This window comes from Felis catus, chromosome X, assembly GCF_018350175.1.
Source record: "Felis catus isolate Fca126 chromosome X, F.catus_Fca126_mat1.0, whole genome shotgun sequence".
In the NCBI taxonomy this organism is placed as follows: Eukaryota; Metazoa; Chordata; class Mammalia; order Carnivora; family Felidae; genus Felis; species Felis catus.
The window spans coordinates 65411024-65433855 of NC_058386.1; the positions used below are offsets into that span (position 1 = coordinate 65411024).

The 22832-nt window shown below is 36.2% G+C and overlaps 1 protein-coding gene across 1 annotated transcript in view; it reads right to left on the bottom strand.

Moving 5' to 3' along the window:
* LOC101091427 (charged multivesicular body protein 1a-like) overlaps window positions 1–22832 on the bottom strand; it is a 158148-nt gene that overhangs the window by 9964 nt on the left and 125352 nt on the right. Inside the window, exon 7 of the mRNA XM_045050380.1 lies at window positions 2649–2725. Within this exon, the coding sequence (XP_044906315.1) occupies window positions 2655–2725 (71 nt within the window). The 3' untranslated portion in view covers window positions 2649–2654. The remainder of the gene's footprint in view (window positions 1–2648; window positions 2726–22832) is intronic.

The window sequence follows — 22832 nt, forward strand, 5'->3', positions numbered from 1 at the left end:
CTGTGTAGAAGTTGTTCAGGCAGCCCTCAGTTCTTCAGGGAGAATTGCTCTATAAATAGGTGTAGAATTGATGTGTCTATGGAGGAGGTGAGTTCAGGTTCTTCCTATGTAACCATCTTGAAGAGAACTCTATTAAATTTAATTTTACTGAGTGCCATTGCTAAAATTTCTATTTTCTTCTTTTTGAACTATTCTTCTTTTATTCCATAGTATCCTATTTCATTATGGAGTACATTCCCTCTTGAATCCTTTTATAATTTTAAACATACTTAGCACTGGGTGTTATTTTTAAGTAATGATTCACTAAATTCTACTCCTGAAACTAATATTACACTATATGTTAACTAACTGGAATTTAAAGAAATACCTGAAATTTAAAAAAAAAGCATTTCCCAGAAAAAAAAAAAAGAATGGTAAGGCTGAGATTGCACTCCAAAAATCCAATTAAAAGATACTTATTGGGGAACCTGGGTGGCTCAGTTGGTTAAGCGTCTGACTTCGGCTCAAGTCATGATCTCACAGCTCGTGAGTTTGAGCCCTGCGTTGGGCTCTGTGCAGACAGCTCAGAGCTGCTTTGGATTCTGTATCTCTATCTGTCTCTACCCCTCCTCTACACACTCCTTCTCTCTCAAAAATAAAATAAACATTAAAAATCTTTATTTCAGAGTTCCTTTCACAATATTATTATCTCCAATGTTTGTCATTAATTTGTGTGTGTGTGTGTGTGTGTGTGTGTGTGTGTGTGTGTGTGTATTCATTCTCTCTCGTTGATAGTTTGTGGAATTTTAATATTTTAAATGTGAGCTACATTGTTCATGCTTGCTTATTTATTTACTTATTTACTTACTTACATACTTACTTACTTATTTACTATGCATGTCCAGGGAACCTTGGATTGTTAAAGAGTCCAAACAGAATTATTCTATGTTTGTTTCTGCCACGGTCCCAGTGATTTCTCTGGTCATAGGTCAGTTTTCATAGTAATTCCTTTCTTGGCTTTCCAAAGCCATAAAAGTAATTTAAATATTGATATTTTATACAATCATAGCATGGGGGGTGGGATGGTGGTGGTTATTTCTTACAGGAGCTTTTGTTTTGCTTTCACAGTAGTGACCAGATGATAGCTTCCTGGTTGATTCCTTGACCAGTGTCGATGGGGTTTTCCAGTCTGCTTTTCATAAAGATAGCAGTTTTTCAGTGTCCCAGTATTATGCAAATAACTTTAGTTTCAATTGTTGGGACAAATTCAAGGCCATTTTAGCACCTAGACCTTAACCTCCTAGGCTATTACAATAACTCATATTATGTATTTACCACTATGGTTTTGAGATCCTTATTTATTTCTGACATTGGAGGATTTCCTTGCTTTTCTGTTTAGCTCTTCTATATCTTAAAATTTTTGTTTGATAAAACTGTATTGATTAAACATGTTTTTCAGAGTGACAAGTGAATACTTTATTGCTAGTCATCATCTACTTAGGACAATGTGCTGCCAGTTACAATTAATTCTTTCTCCACAGTCAAGGTAATGTTGAAAAATATAAATAATCTTTCATCAATCCCCAGCTTAACACCCTCTATTCATGTCCCATGATACCTAGAATAATTTAAAGCTATTTATTTTTGGCATACAAGGCCTTAAGTAATCTGCATTATTCTTATCTCTCTGTCCTCATTTTCTGCCACTGTCTCTGTTACTCTGTTCCAGGTAGAATTATCATAATTTTGTACCTAAAATTTGCCAAACTTATTCTCACCTAATGCTCTTGGCATGTTCTTTTCCTTCTCTCTGAAACATTCTGATGTCAGCTCTTTGCATTACTTGCTCCTTCTTTCCAATCATGTCTCAGTTCAAATGCCCCTTCAGTTAGGAATTTTCTGAGCAATCAGTCTTAATTAATGTTAACCCCTGGTCACTTTCCCTTACATGATATTAATTTATTTCATTGATATAATTCATTGCCATCTTATATTTTCTTGCTTATTGTTTTCTGTTTTATTATCTTTTTCCCAAATTATAATGTAAAGTCCATGAGAACAGGGGCTTCTTTGGTCATACTGCTTAATTTTCCCTGTTCTTACAAGTGCTGACACAAAACAAACCCTTAATAAGTATTTTACACATGGATGAATAAATCAATGTAGTTTCAGTAGTCTACAAGGTACAGATTGTAAGAATTATGTTTTTTTAACATAGAAATAAATTGTACCCCCCAAATCCATATTGAATTATCAGTAGAGTGACACTCTGAGGCCTCTTGAGTCCAAGCTTAGTGCTCCTTTTACCTTATTGCAAAAACTCCAATTCATTTGATGTCTAAGGCACTTTTTTCACTTAATAATTTATTGATTAATAGTACCTAGATAAATAAGAGTGACAGGGGAATGTTTACTTCTTGACTGAAGGTGTAGATAAAAAAAAAGTAGAGTTGTCAAGATTATATTACAGAGTATATTTAAAAGGTAAATATCCCTCTACAATGATAACCAATTTGGAGCATTGCTTTCAAGTTCCTATCATACTGATAAACTTGAGAAAAATCTTCAAGATCTAGAGTGTTCTGGATCTGGGCTTGACAATGAAAGCAACTCTATCATGTGGAAATCTAGTTCAACCTAAATTTAACAAAAATTTATTGAACACTTACTTTGTCCTAGAAGTAGGCATGGGGTAGGCTGTGCTGTTGAGGGTAGAGTTTAGATGATCTGGTACACAAATAACTATCTAATAAGGGAGAGATGAAACATACTGATAAAATAAGGCCATGTTTTCAGAAAATACCAAATAAAATATTTGTTAAAATATAATGTGTTTAATAAAATATATAAAATGTGGCAGGCATTTATTGGAGGTAATGGTCTTTAATCTTTATGCATGTGGTTAAGAAAGCATTCATGATAAGGAATGTGGACATAAATCTTAAAGGATAGATAAATATCTTTGTATGGATAGAGATGAAGAAAGAGTCTTATTTTGGGGCTGAGAGATTGGTGGCAGTATGGCCTGAAGGCAGGAAAGCACAGTCAACATTTGATTAATAGTACATAGCCCAGTTTGGCAAGTGAGTAAAACGAGTATTAATCTTCTTCAACAACACAAACAATCACTCAAAAAGTTACATCAGGATTGTGGCCTCCTGAGAAAATTTCATGGTTCTGTGAACTTTCAAGACACATGGTATGGAAATTTTCCTCATATAATTTTTGTTATTACTTTCCAAGTAGTAATGGTGGATGGAAATAACGTTCCTTTGTAGTATTTCTGGTGGGTCCACATATTCTGGGTAATCTGAAAACAAATTTGGTCTTCTTACAAATTAATGAATCCTTTATATTATCCTAAAACAAATTTAGTGTTTCCTTATTAGTAGGCCAAGTAGGCTCCAAGATTCTCTAATGTAAGGAAAGTTAAACAGATCAGCTTTATAATAAACATTGACTATGCTGATTTAACTTCCCTTTACAGTCAACAGTGGTTGACTTAATTTTTTAAGGAAAACTAGAGAAACATCACATCTTCTAAGATGTGAATATAACAATTGAATAAAAATTGTAACTATAAAACTGAAATTTTAAAAGGTCTTAAAACAGTTTTTTCAGTAATCTTTATCATCAGGTTTCTTTGCTGAACTTCTTTATGTTTCTAAAAAATCAATAAACTTCATAAAATAATTATTAAAAGGTAATTTCTGGGCTTCTTTTATGAAATGCTCAGGAAAAGATGAGACTATGTGACCTCTAAATTTTCTTGCAGTTCTCATGTCTTCCATCCTGTCAAATAGTGAGAAGAAAATATACTCACTTGGAAGGAATAGGAAGTTCTAGAGTCCTGAACAAAAATATTCCCAAATAAACAGTATATTGTGAGGTAGGGAGAAAGTCCTAGTTACAGAGCCAGAACTCCTGAATTGTAATTTTGGCTATACCTATTACTTAAAACACTTAAGTTTTTAAGCCAAGGATTACCAATCTTTTTTTTTTTTTTTTTTTACATTATGAACACATAAAAAATAATGATGTTTGTGCAACATAGTAAAGTATAAGGAAATGGTACCACAAGGGCTGCACATGGCTATAGATTTGGAGACTGCAGTTTTTCCACATCTCTCCTGATCACCCCAGAGGTTGAAGGGATTTATTTTTCTTTGCACATCAGTATGCTGCATTCAAACTGTTTGAAAATCTATGCTGTGATGGAACTCAACTTCCCCATATGAAGAGAAATAATGGTATATAATTTTGCTGGGTTATCAATAAAAGTTAAATAAAATTGATGCCTCAGAAAGTCTCATGGTCTCTTTTATTATCATTACATAAGCTTTCTTCCGGGAATGCTTGACTTCCTTCCTCACCTGGCTGTTAAAAATTTTTAATTAATTAATCTTTTATGGAAATATAGCTGAAACACAATATTTCCTTAATTTCAAATGTAGAACAATTCAACAAGTCTATACATTATGTTATATTAACCACAAACGTAACTACCATCAGTCAGCATACAACACTATTACAATACCATTGACTATATTCCCTATGCTTTACCTTTTATTGCCATGACTTACTCTTTCCATTACTAGAAGCCTGTATCTCCCACTTCCTTTCACCCATTTTGCCCATTCTCCCAACCTCACTCCTCTGGAAACCATCACTCACATATATACATATATGTGAGATATGTATATATATGTGAGATATATACATATACATACATACACATATATGTGAGATATATACATACATATATGTGTGTACATATATGTGTGTACATATATGTACATATATATATACATATACATACATATAAATATGTGTGTGTGGGTATATATATATGTGTGTATATAGATAGATAGATAGATAGATAGATAAATCCTTGTATTTTTCCTGACTTAGAGGAGAAACTCAGTTTTTCACAATTGAGTATCGTGTTAACTGTGGATTTTTCATATGTAGCCTTTATTATGTTAAGTATGTTCCCTCTAAACCCACTTTGTTGATAGGTTTATCATGAACAGATGCTGAGTTTTTTCAAATGCTTGTTCTGTATCTATTGAAATGATTATATGTTTTAATCCTTTGTTTTGTTGATGTGGTGTATGTTAAATGATTTGTGAATATTGAACCATCCTTGCATCTCCAGCTTAAATCCCACTTGGTTTTTGGTGAGTGATCCTCTTAATGTGTTATTAAATGTGGTTTGCTAATATTTTCTTGAGGATCTTACATGTATGTTTATCAGGGATATTAGCCTGTCCTGTAGAGTTTTGTTTTGTTTTGTTTGTTTTCTTTTCTTTTAGTGTCTTTGCTGGTTGTGATATCAGGGTAATGCTAGCCTTATAGAATGTATTTGGATGCTTTCTTTCTTCTCCTATATTTAGAAGAATGTGCATTAACTATAGTTTTAGGAAAAGAGGTATTAACTCTTCCTTAAATGTTTGGTAGAATTCACTTGTGCATGCATGTGGCCGTCGACTTCTGTTTTTGTTTTAGTTTGTTTTTGATTACCAATTCAATTTCTGTTTTTTTAAAAAAAATTATAATTTGTTGTCAAATTAGTATCCATACAACATCCAGTGCTCATCCCAACAAGTGCCCTCCTCCCTGCCCATCACCCACTTTCCCCTCTCCCCCACCTCCCGTCTATACTTAGTTTGTTCTCAGGCCTTGAGAGTCTCTTATGGCTTGCCTCCCTCCGTCTCTGTAACTTTTATTTCTTCCCCTTCCCCTCCCCCCATGGTCTTTTATTACATTTCTCAAGATCCACATATGAGTGAAAATATATGGTATCTGTCTTTCTCTGCCTGGCTTATTTCACTCAGCATAATACCCTCCAGTTCCATCCACATTGCTGAAAAAAGTCAGGATTTCATTCTTTCTCATTGACAACTAGCATTCCATTGTATATATAAACCACAACTTTTTATCCATTCATCAGTTGATGGGCATTTAGGCTCTTTCCATTATTTGGCTGTTGTTGAAAGTGCTGCTATAAACATCGGGGTACAAGTGACCCTATGCATCAACACTCCTGTATCTCTTGGGTAGATTCCTAGCAGTGCTATTGCTGGGTCATAGGATAGATCGATTTTTAATTATTTCAGGAACCTCCACACTGTTTTCCAGAGTGGCTGCACCAGTTTGCATCCCCACCAGCAGTGCAAGAGGGTTCCTGTTTCTCCATATCCTCGCCAGAATCTATCGTCTCCTGATGTGTTCATTTTAGCCGCTCTGACCAACATGAGAAGGTATCTCATTGTAGTTTTATTTGTATTCCCTGATGATGAGTGACACTGAACATCTTTTCATGTGCCTGTTGGCCGTCTGGATGTCTTCTTTGCAAAAGTGTCTATTCATGTTTTCTGCCCATTTCTTCACTGGGTTATTTGTTTTTCGGGTGTGGAGTTTGGTGAGTTCTTTATAGATTTTGGACACTAGCCCTTTATCTGATACATCATTTGCAAATATCTTCTCCCATCCCGTCGGTTGCCTTTTAGTTTTGTTCATTGTTTCCTTTCAGTGCAGAAGCTTTTTATCTTGATGAGGTCTCAATAGTTCATTTTTGCTTTTAATTCCCCTGCCTCTTTGAAGATGTGTCGAGTAAGAAATTGCTGCGGCTGAGGCCAGAGAGGTTTTTCTCCTGCCTTCTCCTCTAGGGTTTTGATGGTTTCCTGTCTCACATTCAGGCCCTTCATGCATTTTGAGTTTATTTTTGTGTATGGTGTAAGAAAGTGGTCTAGTTTCATTCTTCTGCATGTTGCTGTCCAGTTCTCCCAGCACCATTTGTTACAGAGACTGTCTTTTTTTCCATTGGATATTCTTTCCTGCTTTGTCAAAGATTTGTTGACCATACTTTTGTGGGTCAAATTCTGGGGTCTCTATTCTATTCCATTGGTCTATGTGTCTGTTTTTGTGCCAATACCATACTGTCTTGATGACTACAGCTTTGTAGTAAAGGCGAAAGTCTGGGATTGTGATGCCTCCCGCTTTGGTCTTCTCCTTCAATATTACTTTGGCTTTTTGGGGTCTTTTGTGGTTCCATACAAATTATAGGATCGTTCGTTCTAGCTTTGAGAATAATGCTGGTGCAATTTTGATTGGGACTGCATTGAATGTGTAGATTGCTTTGGGTAGTATTGCCATTTTAACAATATATATTGTTCCAACCCATGAGCCTGGGATGTTTTTCCATTTCTTTGTATCTTCTTCAATTTCCTTCAAAAGCTTTCTATAGTTGTCAGCATACAGATTTTTATATCTTTGGTTAGGTTTATTCCTAGGTATTTTATGGTTGTTGGTGCAGTTGTGAATGGGATTAGTTTCTTTATTTCTCTTTTGTCGCTTCATTATTGGTGTATAAAAATGCAACCGATTTCTGTACGTTAATTTTGTACCCTGCGTCTTTGCTGAATTCACGCATCAGTGCTAGCAGACTGTTGGTTGAATCTGTCGGGTTTTCCATGTAGAGTATCATGTAGTCTGTGAAAAGTGAACGTTTGACTTCATCTGTGCCCATTTTGATGCCTTTGATTTCCTTTTGTTGTCTGATTGCTGATGCTAGGACTTCCAAGACAACATTAAACAAACAGTGGTGAGGGTGGACATCCCTGTCGTGTTCCTAATCTCAGGGGGAAAGCTCTCAGTTTTTCCCCATTGAGGATGATATTAGTTGTGGGTGTTTCGTAAATGGCTTCTATGAGGTTTAAGTATGTTCCTTCTGTCCTGACAGTCTCGAGGTTTTTTTTTTTTTTTTTTAAGAAAGTTTGTTGTATTTTGTCAAATGCTTTTTCTGCGTCTACTGACAGGATCGTATGGTTCCTATCTTTTCTTTTGTTAATGTGATGTATCACATTGATTGATTTGTGAATATTGAACCAGTCCTGCAGCCCAGTAATGAATCCCACTTGATCATGGTGAATAATTCTTTTTATATGCTGTTGAATTCGATTTGCAAGTATCTTGTTGAGGATTTTTGCATCCACATTCATCAGGGATATTGACCTGTGGTTCTCTTTTTTTCCTGGGTCTCTGTCTGGTTTGGGAATCCAAGTAATGTTGGCTTCATAGAATGAGTATGGAAGTTTTCCTTCCCTTTCTATTTTTTGGAACAGCTTGAGAAGGATAGGTATTATCTCTGCTGTACATGTCTGGTAGAATTCCCCTGGGAAGCCACCTGGTCTAGGACTCTTATTTGTTGGGAGATTTCTGAGAACTGATTCAATGTCTTCGCTGGTTATGCATCTGTTCAAGTTTCTCTTTCTTCCTGTTTGAGATTTGGAAATGTGTGGGTGCTTAGGATTAGTCCATTTATTCCAGGTTGTCCAGTTTGTTGACATATAGTTTTGCCTAGTATCCCCTGATAATTGCTTGTATTTCTGAGGGATTGGTTGTAATAATTCTATTTTCATTCATGATTTTATCTGTTTGGGTCCTCTCCCTTTTCTTTTTGAGAAGCCTGGCTAGAGGTTTGTCAATTTTGTTTATTTTTTCAAAAAACCAACTCTTGGTTTCGTTGATCTGCTCTACAGTGTTTTTAGATTCTATATTGTTTATTTCTGCTCTGATCTTTATTTTTCTCTTCTTCTGCTGGGTTTGGGGTGTCTTTGCTGTTCTGCTTCTATTTCTTTAGGTGTGCTGTTAGATTTTGTACTTGGGATTTTCTTTGTTTCTTCAGATAGGCCTGGATTGGAATGTATTTTCCTTTTAGGACTACCTTTGCTGCATCCCAAAGGGTTTGGATTGTTGTATTTTCATTTACATTTTTTTCATATATCTTTTAATTTATTCTATAATTGCCTGGTTGACCCATTCGTTCTTTGGTAGGGTGTTCTTTAACCTCCATGCTTTTGGAGGTTTTCCAGATTTTTCCTCTGGTTGACTTCAACTTCCATCGCATCGTGGTCGGAAAGTGTGCATGGTATGATCTCAGTTATTTTATACTTATTAAGAGCTGTTTTGTGACCCAGTATGTGGTCTATCTTGGAGAATGCTCCATGTGCCCTCGAGAAGAAAGTATATTCTGCTGCTTTGGGATGTAGAGTTCTAAATATATCTGTCAAGTCCATCTGGCCCAAAGTATCTTTCAGGGCCATTGTTTCTTTACTGATTCTGTGACTAGATGATCTGGCCACTGCTATAGGTGGAGTATTAAAATCCCTTGCAATTACCACATTCTTATTGTTAAGTTTGCTTATGTTTGTGATTAATTGTTTTAAAAATTTGGGTGCTCCTGTAGTCGGTACATAGACATTTATAATTATTAGCTCTTCCTGATGGATAGGCCCTGTAATTATTACATAATGCCCTTCTTCATCTCTTGTTACAGCCTTTAATTTAAAGTCTAGTTTGTCTAGGGGTGCCTGGGTGGTTCAGTAGGTTAGGTGACCTACTTCATCTAAGGTCATGATTTTGCAGTTTGTGAGTTTGAGCCCCATGTCGGGCTCTGTGCTGACACCTCAGAGCCTGGAGCCTGCCTCAGATTGTGTGCCTCCCTCTCTCTATACCCCTCCCCTGCTCACGCTCTGTGTCTCTCTGTCTCTCAATAATAAATAAAAGTTAAAAAAAATTAACGTCTAATTTGTCTGATATAAATATGGCTACTCCAGCTTTCTTTTGACTTCCAGTAGCATGATAGATAGTTCTGCATCCTCTCACTTTCAGTCTGAAAGTGTCCTCAGGTATGAAATGAGTCTCTTGTGGACAGCAAATAGATGGGTCTTGTTTTTTTTATCCATTCTGATACCCTATGTCTTTTGGTTGGAGCATTTACTCCATTTACATTCAGTGTTATTATTGAAAGATATGGGTTTAGAGTCATTGTGTTGTCTTTAGGTTTCATGCTTGTAGTGATGTCTCTGGTACTTTATGGTCCTTGCAACATTTCTCTCATAGAATCCCCCTTAGGATCTCTTGTTGGGGTGGTTTAGTGGTGATGAATTCCTTCAGTTTTTCTTTGTTTGGGAAAACCTTTCTCTCTCCTTCTATTCTGAATGACAGACATGCTGGCTGAAGGATCCTTGGCTGCATTTTTTTTTTTTCCTGTTCATCACATTGAAGATTTCCTGCCTTTCCTTTCTGGCCTGCCAAGTTTCAGTAGATATGTCTGCTACCACCCTTATGTGTCTACATTTGTATGTTAGGGCCTGTTTATCCCTAGCTGCTTTCAGAATTCTCTCTTTATCCTTGTATTTTGCCAGTTTCACTATGGTATGTTGTGCAGAAGATTGATTCACGTTACGTCCTAACGGAGTTCTCTGTGCCTTTTGGTTTCAATGTCTGTTTTCCTGCCCCAGATTGGGTACGTTCTCAGCTATGATTTGTTCAAGTGTACCTTCAGCCCCTTTCTCTCTCTCCTCTTCTGGAATTTATATGATACAGATATTGTTCCGTTTGATTGCATCACTTAGTTCTCCAATTCTCCCCTCATACTCCTGGATTTTTTTTATCTCTCTTTTTCTCAGCTTCCTCGTTTTCCATAATTTTATCTTCCACATCACCTATTCTCCCATCTGCCTCTTCAATCTGCGCTGCGGCCACCTCCATTTTATTTTGAACCTCATTTATAGCATTTTTTAATTCATCATGGCTATTTTTTTAGTTTCTTGATCTCTGCAGTAATAGATTCTCTGCTGTCTTCTATGCCTTTTTCAAGCCCAGCGGTTAATGTTATGACTATTATCCTAAATTCTTGTTCAGTTATATTGCCTATAACTCTTTTGGTCAATTCTTTAGCTGTCACTTCTTTCTGGAATTTCTTTTGAGGGGAATTCTTCCATTTCATCCTTTTGGCTAGTTTTCTGTCACTTATGAGTTTAAAAAGTTTGTTATGTGCTCTGCACCTGCAAGCACTGCTATATTAAAGGGCCTCATACACTGTCCAGGGTCTGGCCCTTCAGGACGTGTTTTTTGGAAGATATTACTTGCTCTCTGTTGTTGTGACTTTGTTTATTTTATTTCTATACTCATAGTGATGTTTTGGACCCTCCACAAGGTGTGCTTTCACTTGTTCTTTGATGTAGGAAAACAAACAGGAAACAAAGACACGCAAACACACATAGAAATAAAGCAAACAAACAAAACACACACACACACACACACACACACACACACACACACACACAGTCCAAAAGCGAAAAAACAGAAATGCCAGCTACAAAGTAAAGAACAGAGTGGAGGTGGTGCTGATGGAAGAGCACATACAAAGAGAGAAATAACAGGGGCAGGGACAAAAAGAAAATAAACATTGACCAGGCAGAGAGACTAAATGTCTTAATCCAGAGATAGAGAAAGGAAAATAAAGAAGGAGGCTGGGGGGGGAAAAAAAACGAAGATAAAGTTACCCAGATGGAGGAACTATATGCCTTGATTATTCCAGAGAGAGAGAAAAGACAGTACAGAAGGAGATGTAAAACATGTATCAAGGGAATGGATTAAATATGTCTGCTTAAACAAATCAACAACCAGAGTACCAGCCTAGAGTAGGGAAGAGATAGTAAGGGAGACTATATCTAAATAACAAGAATTGTCTTGGAATTAATCCAGGCTGTGCAGCATCACTGGTCTGGATGATGGAGCTGTCTGGTTGCACAGCATCCATCTGGCTCCAGCAGATATGCAGTTACCTGGCACGGAGGGCCGTGGTTTGGTGTAGTCTGGTCCCACCTCCACTAGGGGCCCCAGGACTGATCCCTGAGGTCCTGCCTTGATGGTGGTGGTGGAGGTGGGAAATGGCAACCCCCCAGTCTTTTCTCCATGACCTGGTGGACTCCTTTCAAGTCGTCCTCACTGTGTCGCGGGTGCAGATGGGGCGGACCTTCGGGCTCCACCAACTCCCCTGGCCCAGCGCTTGTCCAGGATTCAAAGTCCTGCTCTGTGCACTCTGGCACTGGGCAAGCGCCTCTCTGCATGGCTCGATATGTGGTCCTGACTGGCTTTGTCTGTGCCCCTGAACTTCTGGGAGGACCACCTTTTCCTGCTGTGGACTGAGCCACTGACCTCACTGCCAAGCACTGGGGTGGCCGAAGCAGGCAGGCTTTGTCTTTTCCCACAGCACTCGTGGGGGGCGGGGTGCTTTCTCCTACTGTGGACTGCACCCTCGACCCAGCCACTGAGCCCAGGGGTGGCGGATGCAGGCAGGCTTTGTTCTATCACACAGCCCTCCAGGGAGAGGACTGCTTTTTCCTGTTGCAGACTGCACCCCTGTTCTAGCACTGAACCCAGGGCTGGCTCCTCTCCTCCCCAGGTGTGCAAACAAGGAGGCAGCCCCAGTCGGAAGAAAGCCCCACAGTTAGAGATAGGATCCCTCTCAGTTCCAGTCTGAGGTTTTTCTCTTGTCCAGATACAGTGCTACACTTCCCCAGCTGCTCTTTCTCTTCCCTTTGTCTCTCCATAGAAGGGGATCCCTCCCCTCCATACCTATCACCCCCAATTTGCAGTCACCCACATATCTTTTCTCAAGTTGTCCCATTTTCTTCCTGGTAGATTTAGTCTCTTTTCCTCCCAGACTCTTAGGAGAAAGCCAAAATTCTTTGGCTTCAGCACTTCTTTGTTTGAGAGACACGGGAAGTAGGGATCCCCCTACTTCTCCGCCATGTTGGCCTACCCCCTCTCTACCAATTCAATTTCTTTACTGGTAATTTGATCAGATTTTCCATCCTTCCTGATTAAATTTTGGAAGGTTGCATGTAATAGGAATTCACCTAAGTCTCTTATGTTGTCCATTATTCTAACATATAATTTTTCATAGTGTTCTGTTATAAGCCTTTGTGTTTCTGTGGTGTTGGTTTTTACTCCTTTTTCATCTCTGATTTTATTTATTTGTATTCTCTCTCCATTTTTCCTGATGAATTTAACTAAAGCACTATCAATTTTGTAGATCTTTTCAAAGAACTAGATCTTCGTTTCATCAATTTTTTCGATTTTGTTTCAGCCTCTACTTCATTATATTTGCTGTCTTTATTATTTTCTTCCTTCTATTAAACTTGTGTTTTCATTTGTTCTTTTTTCATTCCTTTAGGTGTAAGTTTAGATAGTTTATTTGAAATTTTTTGTTTGTTTCTTGAGGTAGACCTTCATTGCTATAATTTTCCAACTTAGATTTTTTTTTTTATGCATCACAAAGATTTTGGACCATTGTGTTTTCATTTTCATTTGTCTCCATTTATTTTTATGTCCTTTTTGGTTTCTGTTTTTGTTTATTGTTTAGTCTCCAAATGGTTTTGTTTTATTCCACTTTTTAAAATTGTAATTGATTTCTAGTTTCATACCATTGTGGTCAGAAAAGATGCATGATATCATTTCAATCTTCTTAAATTTAATGAGACTTGTTTTATTGCATCTTAAAGAATTTTTTCACATGCACTTGAAAAGAACGTATATTCTGTTGTTTTGGATGAAATGTTCTATACATATCTGTCAAGGCTGTCTGGTCTAATGTGTCATTTGAAGACACTGTTTCCTATTTACTTTTTGCTTGGATGATCTATCCATTGATAGAAGTGGCTTATCAATGTCCCCTGCTATTATTGAATTACTATCAATTTCTGTTTTTATGTCTGTTTTTATTTGTTTTATGTATTTTGATGCTCTGATGTTGAATGTGTAGGTATTTACAATTGTTATATTCTCTTCTTAGATTGGCCCCTTTAACCTTATGTAATGCCCTCTTTATCTTTGTTACAATATTATTTTAAATGTCTCTTTTTTCTCCAGAGAAAGACAGATACCATATGATTTCACTCATATGTGAAATTTAGGAAACAAAACAGATGAACATAGGGGAAGGGAAGGAAAAATAAGATAAAAACAGAGAGAGAGGCAAACCATAAGAGACTCTTAACTGTAGAGAACAAACTGAGGGTTGCTGGAAGGGAGGTGGGGAAGATGGGCTAAATGGATGATGGGCATTAAGGAGGGTATTTGTTGGGATGAGCACTGGGTGTTATATATAAGCGATGAATCACTAAATTCTACTCCTGAAATCAATACTATACTACATGTTAATTAACTTGAATTCAAATGAAATTTTGAAAAAAATAAATGAAACTTTGGAAGAGAAAAAAATGAAAGTGTCTTTTGTCTGATATAAGTATTACTACTCTGGCTTTCTTTTCATTCCCATTTTCATAGAATATCTTTTTCCACCCCTTCAATTTCAGGTTCTCTGTCTTTAGGGTCTGAAGTGAGTCTCTTCCAAACAGCATATAGATAAGTCCTGTGTTATTTTTTTTAACCCATTTCTGCAACCCTATGCCTTTTTATTGGAGCATTTAGAGTATTTACATTTAAAGAATTACTGATAATTATGTACTTGTTGACATTTCTTCATTATTTTCTGTTTTTGTTTGTTTGTTTTTGGTTTTTGGTGTTTTTTTTTTTTTTAGTTCTCTGTTTCCTTTTTCTTCTTTTCTTCTCTTTCCTTGTGATTGATGACTTTGTAGTGTTATGCTTGGCTTTGTTTTTCTTTATTTTTTGTTTATCTGTTACAGGTTTTGAGTTTGTGATTATCATGAGGTTCACACATAGGATCTTGAGTATATAGCAGTCTGTATTAAGTTAGAAGTCATTTAATTTCAAATATGTTCTAAAAGAATTTTTTTTACTCACTCCTCCATGTTTTGTGCATATGTTGTCATATTTTACATATTTTTATTCATAATTTTCTTATTTCTAATTATGGCCTGTTCTTTTCCACTTAAAGAAATCCCTTTAACATTTCTTGTAAGCCTGGTATAATGGTGAAATTCTCCTTTAATTTTTTTTTTTTTTTCGTCTGGGAAGTTCTTTATCTCTCCTCTAATTCTGAATGATAAACTTGCTGGGTAGACTGTTCTAGATTGTAGGGTTTTTTTTTTCTCCTTTTCAGCGCTTTGACTATATCATGCCACTCCTTTTTGAGGTGACCTACTTGGAGAGAACAGAGCTAATGAGAAGTTGCTATACTTTTCATCACTGTCCTCAAGGTGAGTGAGAAGTATTTGGCTTGTTCCTTCCCAAAATTTGTGTTCCCCTCCCCCCAGAATTTCCCATGATTTTTGAGATATACAAAGGTTTACTTCTCACCCAGAGATTCACAAAACTATCATATGGGGCTGATAAGAAGACTTATGGTACAGGGTATCTAGGTGAAGAGAAAATGGAAGTCAGCCCTCACAACTCCCTGCCACATATGCATATAAATACTAAACCCCAAATCACAGGCTTCAAGATAATATGAAGGGGAATCTGGGAAGTTAAAAGGGAGATGTGGATCATAAAGCAAGCCATTTGAATAAGGGGGCAGGCAGCACAAGGGAATATTTTCAATATCACTGATAGTGGCACCAAGTGAAAATAAAATGCCACCCCTCAGGGTCTTTTGTGCCCTAGAACTAAATAAAGCATAACACAGTCTTAGGTGCACATATTGCTTATTCCCAGAACGTCCTAAAAGAAGTCACCATCATTCAGCATGTACACATCACAAAGAAAACACACAGTCTATAATTTTGTCTGTCTGTCTGTACAGCATCTCAAAGAGAAGCAACAAGAACTGTAACAAAAGAAGAAGCAAATTCAGTACCATTAGTATGTGGAGCCTCAATTTTACAGTTGCCTCCCTTCTCAAATACCAACCCCTTGATCAGGTGGAGAAGGTACAGAAGAGAGGAAGAAAATAGTGGGGGAGAGATAATGAGCAGCACATGTCCCTCTTTACCACAATCAAGAACTAGCAGCTCCACACACATCTACCCAAGGGGTAAAATTTTTTTCTACTTCTATGACAGATTTGCAACAAGGAACTAATAATAAAACCCTCAACATTATAATGGTCATATATGAAAAAACCAATAGCAAACATCATACTCAATGGAGAAAAACAGAGAGTTTCCCCTAAGATCAGAAACAAGACAAGATTGTCCATTCTCACCACTTTTATTCAACATAGTACTGGAAATCTTAGCCACAGTAATCAGAAAACAAAAAATAAAAGGCATCCAAATCAGTAATAAAGAAGTAAAACTTTCACTATTTGCAGATGGCATGATACTATTTACAGAAAACCCAAATGACTGCACCAAAACAACCAGAACTAATAAATGAATTCAGTAAAGTCACGGGATACAAAACCAATGTATAAATATCAGTTGCATTTCTGTATACCAATAATAGTAAGCAACAGAAAGAGAAATCAAGAAAATAACCCCATTTATGATTGTAAGAAAAATAATAAAATATCTGGAATAAACTTAACCAAAATGATGAAAGAAATGCACTGTGAAAATTTTAAAACCTTGATGAAAGAAACTGTAAACAACATAAAGAAATGGAAAGATGTTGTGTACTCATGGGTTGAAAGAACAAATATTGTTAAGATACCTTTACTACCCAAAGAAATCTGCAGGTTTAATGCAATCCCTATCAAAATACCTAAAGCATTTTTTTATGGAACTAGAACAAGCAATCCTAAAATGTGTATGGGACAACAAAAGACCCTGAATATCGAAAGATATCTTGAGAAAGAGAAACAAAACTGGAGATATCACAATTCCAGACTTCAAATTATATTACAAAGCTATAATCATCAAAACAGCATAGTACTGGCACAAAAATAGACACATAGGTAAATGGAGCAGAATAAAAAACCCAGAAATGTACCCATAATATATGGTCAATTAGTCTTTGAAAAAGGAGGGATCAATACACAATAGGAAAAAGTCTCTTCAACAAATGGTGTTGGGAAAACTGGAGAGATATGTACAAAAAAAAAAAATGAAACAGACTACTTTCTTTAATCATACAGGAAAACAAAATGACAATGGAGTAAATATCTAAATGTCAGTCTTGAAACCATGAAAATACTAGAGTGCACAGGCGGTTATGCCTTGGTCATAGCAACATTTTTGTAGATATGTGTTCTGAGGCAAGGAAAATAAAAGCAAAAATAAACTATTGGGACTACATCATAATAAAAAGCTTCTGCACAGCAAAGGAAAACAATCAACAAAACTAAAAGACAGACTACAAAATGGGAGAAGACATTTGCAAATGTCATATCTGATAAAGGGTTAGTATCCAAAATCTATAAAGAGCTTATAAAACTCAACATTCCCCCCCCCAAAAAAAAAACAACTCAGTTAAGAATGGGCAAAATACTAAACAGACATTTTTCTGAAGAAGACATCCAGATGGACAAAAGAAACATGAAAAGATGCTCAACATCACTCATCATCAGGGAAATACAAATCAAAACCACAATGGGATACCACCTCACACTGTTAGAATGGTTAAAATCAACAACACAGGAAGCAACAGATGATGGTGAAGATGTGGAGAAAGGGGAACCCTCTTGCCCTGCTGGTGGGAAGGAAACTGGTGCAGCCATGCTGGAAAATAGTATGTATGTTCCTCAAAAAGGTAAATTAGAAGTACCCTATGACCCAGTAACTACATTTGGAGGGAATGTGAACTGGTGTAGCTTCTCTGGAAAACCGTATGGAGGTTCCTCAAAAACTTAAAAACAGAATTACTCTATTACCCAGTAATTCCATTATAGGTATTTACCCAAAGGATACAAAAATACTGTTTTGAAGGGACACATGCATCCATATGTTTATAGCAGCATTATCAACAATAGCCAAATTACAGAAAGAGCCCAAATATCCATCGACTGATGAGTAGTTAAAGATGTTGTGTGTGTGTGTGTGTGTGTGTGTGTGTGTTTACAAGCATAGTACTGACACAGAATGGAATATTACTCAGCCATCAAAAAGAATGAAATCTTACCATTTGCAATGGCATGGATGGAGCTAGAATGTATTATGCTAAATGAAAAAAGTCAGAGAAAGAAATACCATATGATTTCACTCATATGTGGAATTTAAGAAACAAAACAGATGAACATAGAGGAAGGTAAAAATAGAGGGAGGGACACCATAAGACTCTTAACTATAGAGAACAAACAGCGTTCATGGAGGGGAGGTGGATGGGGGATGGGCTAAACGGATGATGGGTATTAAGGAGAGCATTTGCTGTGTTGTGCACGGAGTGTTATATGTAAGTGACAAATAACTAAATTCTACTCATGAAACTAATATCACACTATATGTTAACAAATTAGAATTTAAATAAAATTTTGAAACAGAAAAATATAAAATAAAAATTTCAAGGTCATTTAATACAAGGTAAGTCTAAGAAACTGTTACAGTAAGAAGAACCTAATGATCCATGAGGACTAAATGTAATGTTTCCTAGATGGGATTCTGGAACAGACCAAGAACATTAGGTATAAAGTAAGTAAATCTGGATAAATTATGAACATTTTTGATAATTATGCTTCATTATTTCTTTATTAATTGTGACAAATATAGTAATGTAAGATCAATAATAGAAAAATCTGGGTTTGAAGCATATGGGGTATGTGGGGCACATGGCACTATCTTAACAAATTTTCTGTAAATGTAAAACTATTCTAGAATAAACCTTTTATTAAATATTAAAAAATAAACTATTGGAACTAAATTAAAATAAGAAGCTTCTGCACAGCAAAGGAAGAACCAACAAAGATCAAAGGCAACCTACTGCATAGGATAAGATATTTAAAAATGATATATCCAATAAATGGTTAGTCTCCAAAATAAAGAATTGATACAACTCAATACCCCCCAAAATAAATAATCCAATTAAAAAGGGCAGGAGTGCCTGGGTGGCTCAGTCAGTTAAGCATTTGACTTCAGCTCAGGTCATGGTCTCATGGTTCATGAGTTCAAGTCCTGCATCAGGCTTGTGCTGACAGTGCAGATCCTGCTTGGTATCCTCTGTCTCCCTCTCTCTGCCCCTCCCCTGCTCATATTCATTCTCTCTCTCTCTCTCACTCACTCAAAAATAAATAAGACATTTTTTAAAATGGGCAGAAGACATGAATAGACATTTCTCCAAAGAAGACCTACAGATGACCAACAGACATATAAAAAGATGCTCAATATCACTCATCATCAGGGAGTGATACTCCCTGGGAGTGAAACTACAATGACATATCACCTTACACCTGTCAGAACAGCTGAAAATAAAACAGGAAACAACTAGTGTTGTTGAAGATGTGAAGAAAAGGAACCCTCATGCACTGTTGATGGGACTGCAAACAGATGCACCCACTGTGGAGAACAGTATGACATTTCCTCTAAAAGTTAAAAATAGAACTATCCTACAATCTAATAATTGCACTACTGGATTTCAACCCCAAGATAGAAAAACAAAAACAAAAAGAAAAAAACCACTAATTCAAAGGGATACATGTACCCCTATATTTGTTGCAGTTATTTACCATAGTCAGATTATGGAAGCTGCCTAAGTGTTCATTGATAGATGAATGGGTAAAGAAGATACAGTGTTTGTGTGAGTGCACACACAGACACACACATACACACACACACACACACACACACACACACACACACATATATATATGAGGAATAATTGAGAATGAAACCTTGCCATTTGCAATGATGTGGATGGAGCTAGAGAATATAAGTGGAATATAAGTGTAAGTGGATAATAAGTTAGAGTAATACAAATACCATAGAATTTCACTCATGTGGAATGTAAGAAAGAAAAATGAGGAAAGGGGGAAAAAAAGAGAAAAACCAAGAAACAGACTCTTAACTATAGAGAGCAAACTGATGGTTACCAGAGAAGAGGTGGTCAGGGATGTGTAAAATAGTTGATGGGCATTAAAGAGTACACTTATTATGAAGAGCACTGAGCAAGGCACACAATTGTTTAAGCACCATATTGTACACCTGAAATTACCATAACATTGCATGTTAACTAGACTGGAATTAAAATTTAAAACACTTGTTATAAATGAATGCATTAATGAATGAAGAAAAATAAAATGCTTCCTATAGTATGAATGTCATGGACAGTTGTTTCTCTTTACCCTTTTCTATATTTTCCATCTTCCCCATAAGCTGGAGTGAGATTCTGTAGCAAACAAAAGTGACTACTGCTAATAAAGCAAAGGCATCAGATAAAACAATTATTGTTGAGAACTCAAAGTTATGCATTTTTGTTTTTCTTTAAAAGGTAACTTTATTTTTATTTTTTAATTTATATTTTAGTTAATACATAGTGCAATATTGGTTTCAGAAGTAGAATTCAGTGATCATCACTTACATACGACACCCAGTGCTCAGCACAAGTGCTCTTCTTAACACACATCACCCATCTAGTCCATCTCCCATCCACCTCCCTCCATCAACCTTCAGTTTGTTCCCTATTGTTAAGTATTTTGTGGTTTGTTTCCATTTCTTCTCTTTTTCCCCCTTCCCATATGTTCACCTGTTTTGTTTCTTAAATTATACATATGATTGAAATCTTATATTTTTCTTTCTCTGATTAACTCATTTCGCTTAGCATAATATATTCTAGCTCTTTCCATGTTGTTGCAAGATTTTTTTTTGATGGTTGAGTAATATGTATATGTATGTGCGTGTATATGTATATATATAATGAAATATTATGTTTCATTATATATATTTATTTTCATTACATTTCATTATATATATGTATATATACATATATATATACACACATACATACACACACTCATATACATGACATCAACATCTTCTTTATTCATTCATCAGTTGATGGACATTTGGGCTCTCTCCATTGTTTTGCTATTGTTGATGCTACTATAAACGTTGGGGTGCATGGACCCCTTAGAATCTGTATTTTCGTACCCTTTGGGTTAATACCTAATAGTGCAACTGATGGATCATCAGGTAGTTCTATTTTTATTTTTTTGAGGAACCTCCATACCGTTCAGAGTGGATGCACCAGTTTGCATTCCGAACAACAGTGCAAGAGGGTTCCCCTTTCTCCACATCCTCGCCAAAACCTGTTGTTTGTGTTGTTAATTTTAGCCATTCTGACAGGTGTGAGGTGGTATCTCATCATGGTTTTGATTTGTATTTCCCTGATGGTAAGTGACGTTGAGTATCTTTTAATTTATCTGGTAGCCATTTGGATGTCTTTTTTGGAAAATACTCTATTCATGTCTTCTGCCCTTAACTAGGTTGTTTGATTTTGGGTGTTGAGTTTTATAAGTTCTTTATCAATTTTGGACGCTAAATCTTTATCAGATCTGTCATTTGCAAATCTCTCATTCCATAGTCTGCCTTTAGTTTTGATGAGTGTTTCCTTTACTGTGCAAAAGCTTTTTATTTTGATGAAGTACCAATAGTTCATATTCGCTTTTGTTTCCTTTGTCTTCAGTGCTGTGTATAGTAAGAAGTCGCTCTGGCCAAAGTCGAAGGTTGCTGCCTGTGTTCTTCTCTAGGATTTTGATGATTTCCTGTCTCACATTTAGACCTTTAATCCATTTTGAATTTATTTTTGTGTATGGTGTAAGAAAGTGGTCCAGTTACTTTTAATTGTAGTTAACCAATCACATAACATTGAAATTGCCATTTGAGGTTAATACTCTAAACTTTGAAAATCAATTTTTAAATGTTTATTTACTTATTTTGAGAGAGAGAGAGAGAGAGAGAGAGAGAGAGAGAGAAAGAGAGAGCAGGAAAGAGAGAATCCAAAGTAGACTCCACACTGTCAACACAGAGCCAAATGTGGGGCTTGATCCCAGGAACTGTGAGGTCATGACTTGAACCAAAATCAAAAATTGGACACTTAACCAACTGAGCCACTCAAGTGTGCCTTGAAAATCAATTTTAAATTTTGTGGCACCTGGCTTGCTCAGTCAGTAGGACATGCTACTCTTAATTTCAGGATTGTGAGTTCAAACCTCACATTGGGTGTAGAGCCTACTCAAAATATTTTTTTTTAATTTAAAAATTTAGAAAATCAATTTTAAAGTTAACCAGATTAGTATTAAGAATTCACTGAAACAGAACAATTTAAGAGCACATGAAAATAAATGAAGAATACAGATTCCTTTTGGGATTAACAACAAATAATAAACACTTGAACTCCAAAGTACACTTTTGCTTTTTCAATCACTTCCATTTTTTTATCCAATGTGGAGGATATGTATAATCTAAATTCTGATGTTAGCTAAGATAGGAACTCAAATAATGCCAGTAAATGTCCAATGTTTTTGCACAATGCACTGATGTGCCATCAGGGGCTGATGTTAATCTCTGACTCAGATATCCTATAAATGTAACTGAGTAGAAAGGAAAATGAGTGTGATGATTATCTAGGCACTAACCATGCCTCCTAAAACTGTCCAGTCTCTAAGGGTCAATACTGTCTGGATTCTGCCCCAAAGACTAGTATTGATGGGATTGTGACAAGGGGACTGCCAAACAAACCTACATCTTTAGGCATTTTTCATGTTGGGAGAGTCTCTGAAAGATCTGTGGGAATACCTGTAAACCAAAGAGGAAAAATAAAATCATAGCCTGGAGGCACATGTCCCTATGGGAGTAGTCATCTCTAGTACCTTCTGAAGTGGATTGTGAAGCCAATATTGCCTGTGTACAAATCCCAGCTCCACACTTTACTCTTTAATGTTGAAAAATTAGTTAATATCTTTGTGTCCAAGTTTCCTTGTCTACAAAATGGGAACAATAGCATATTATTATCTCATAAGGTCATTAAGATGATTAAAAAATAATATTTATAAAATGATCAGTGCCTGGTATAGAAAAAAAAACTGTGTGAGTGCTTCTTAAGCAAATAATAGATGCTTTTGGAACTGAACTCTTTAAAGTAAATATTTATGTGACAGCTGTTGGAAATATGATGGAAATATATTAGAGGATGCCAAGTAAGAGTATGAAGCATGTTGGTTAGTAAAAGGTGTCATCTGCTTTCTGTGTTAGCTCCTTCACCAATCA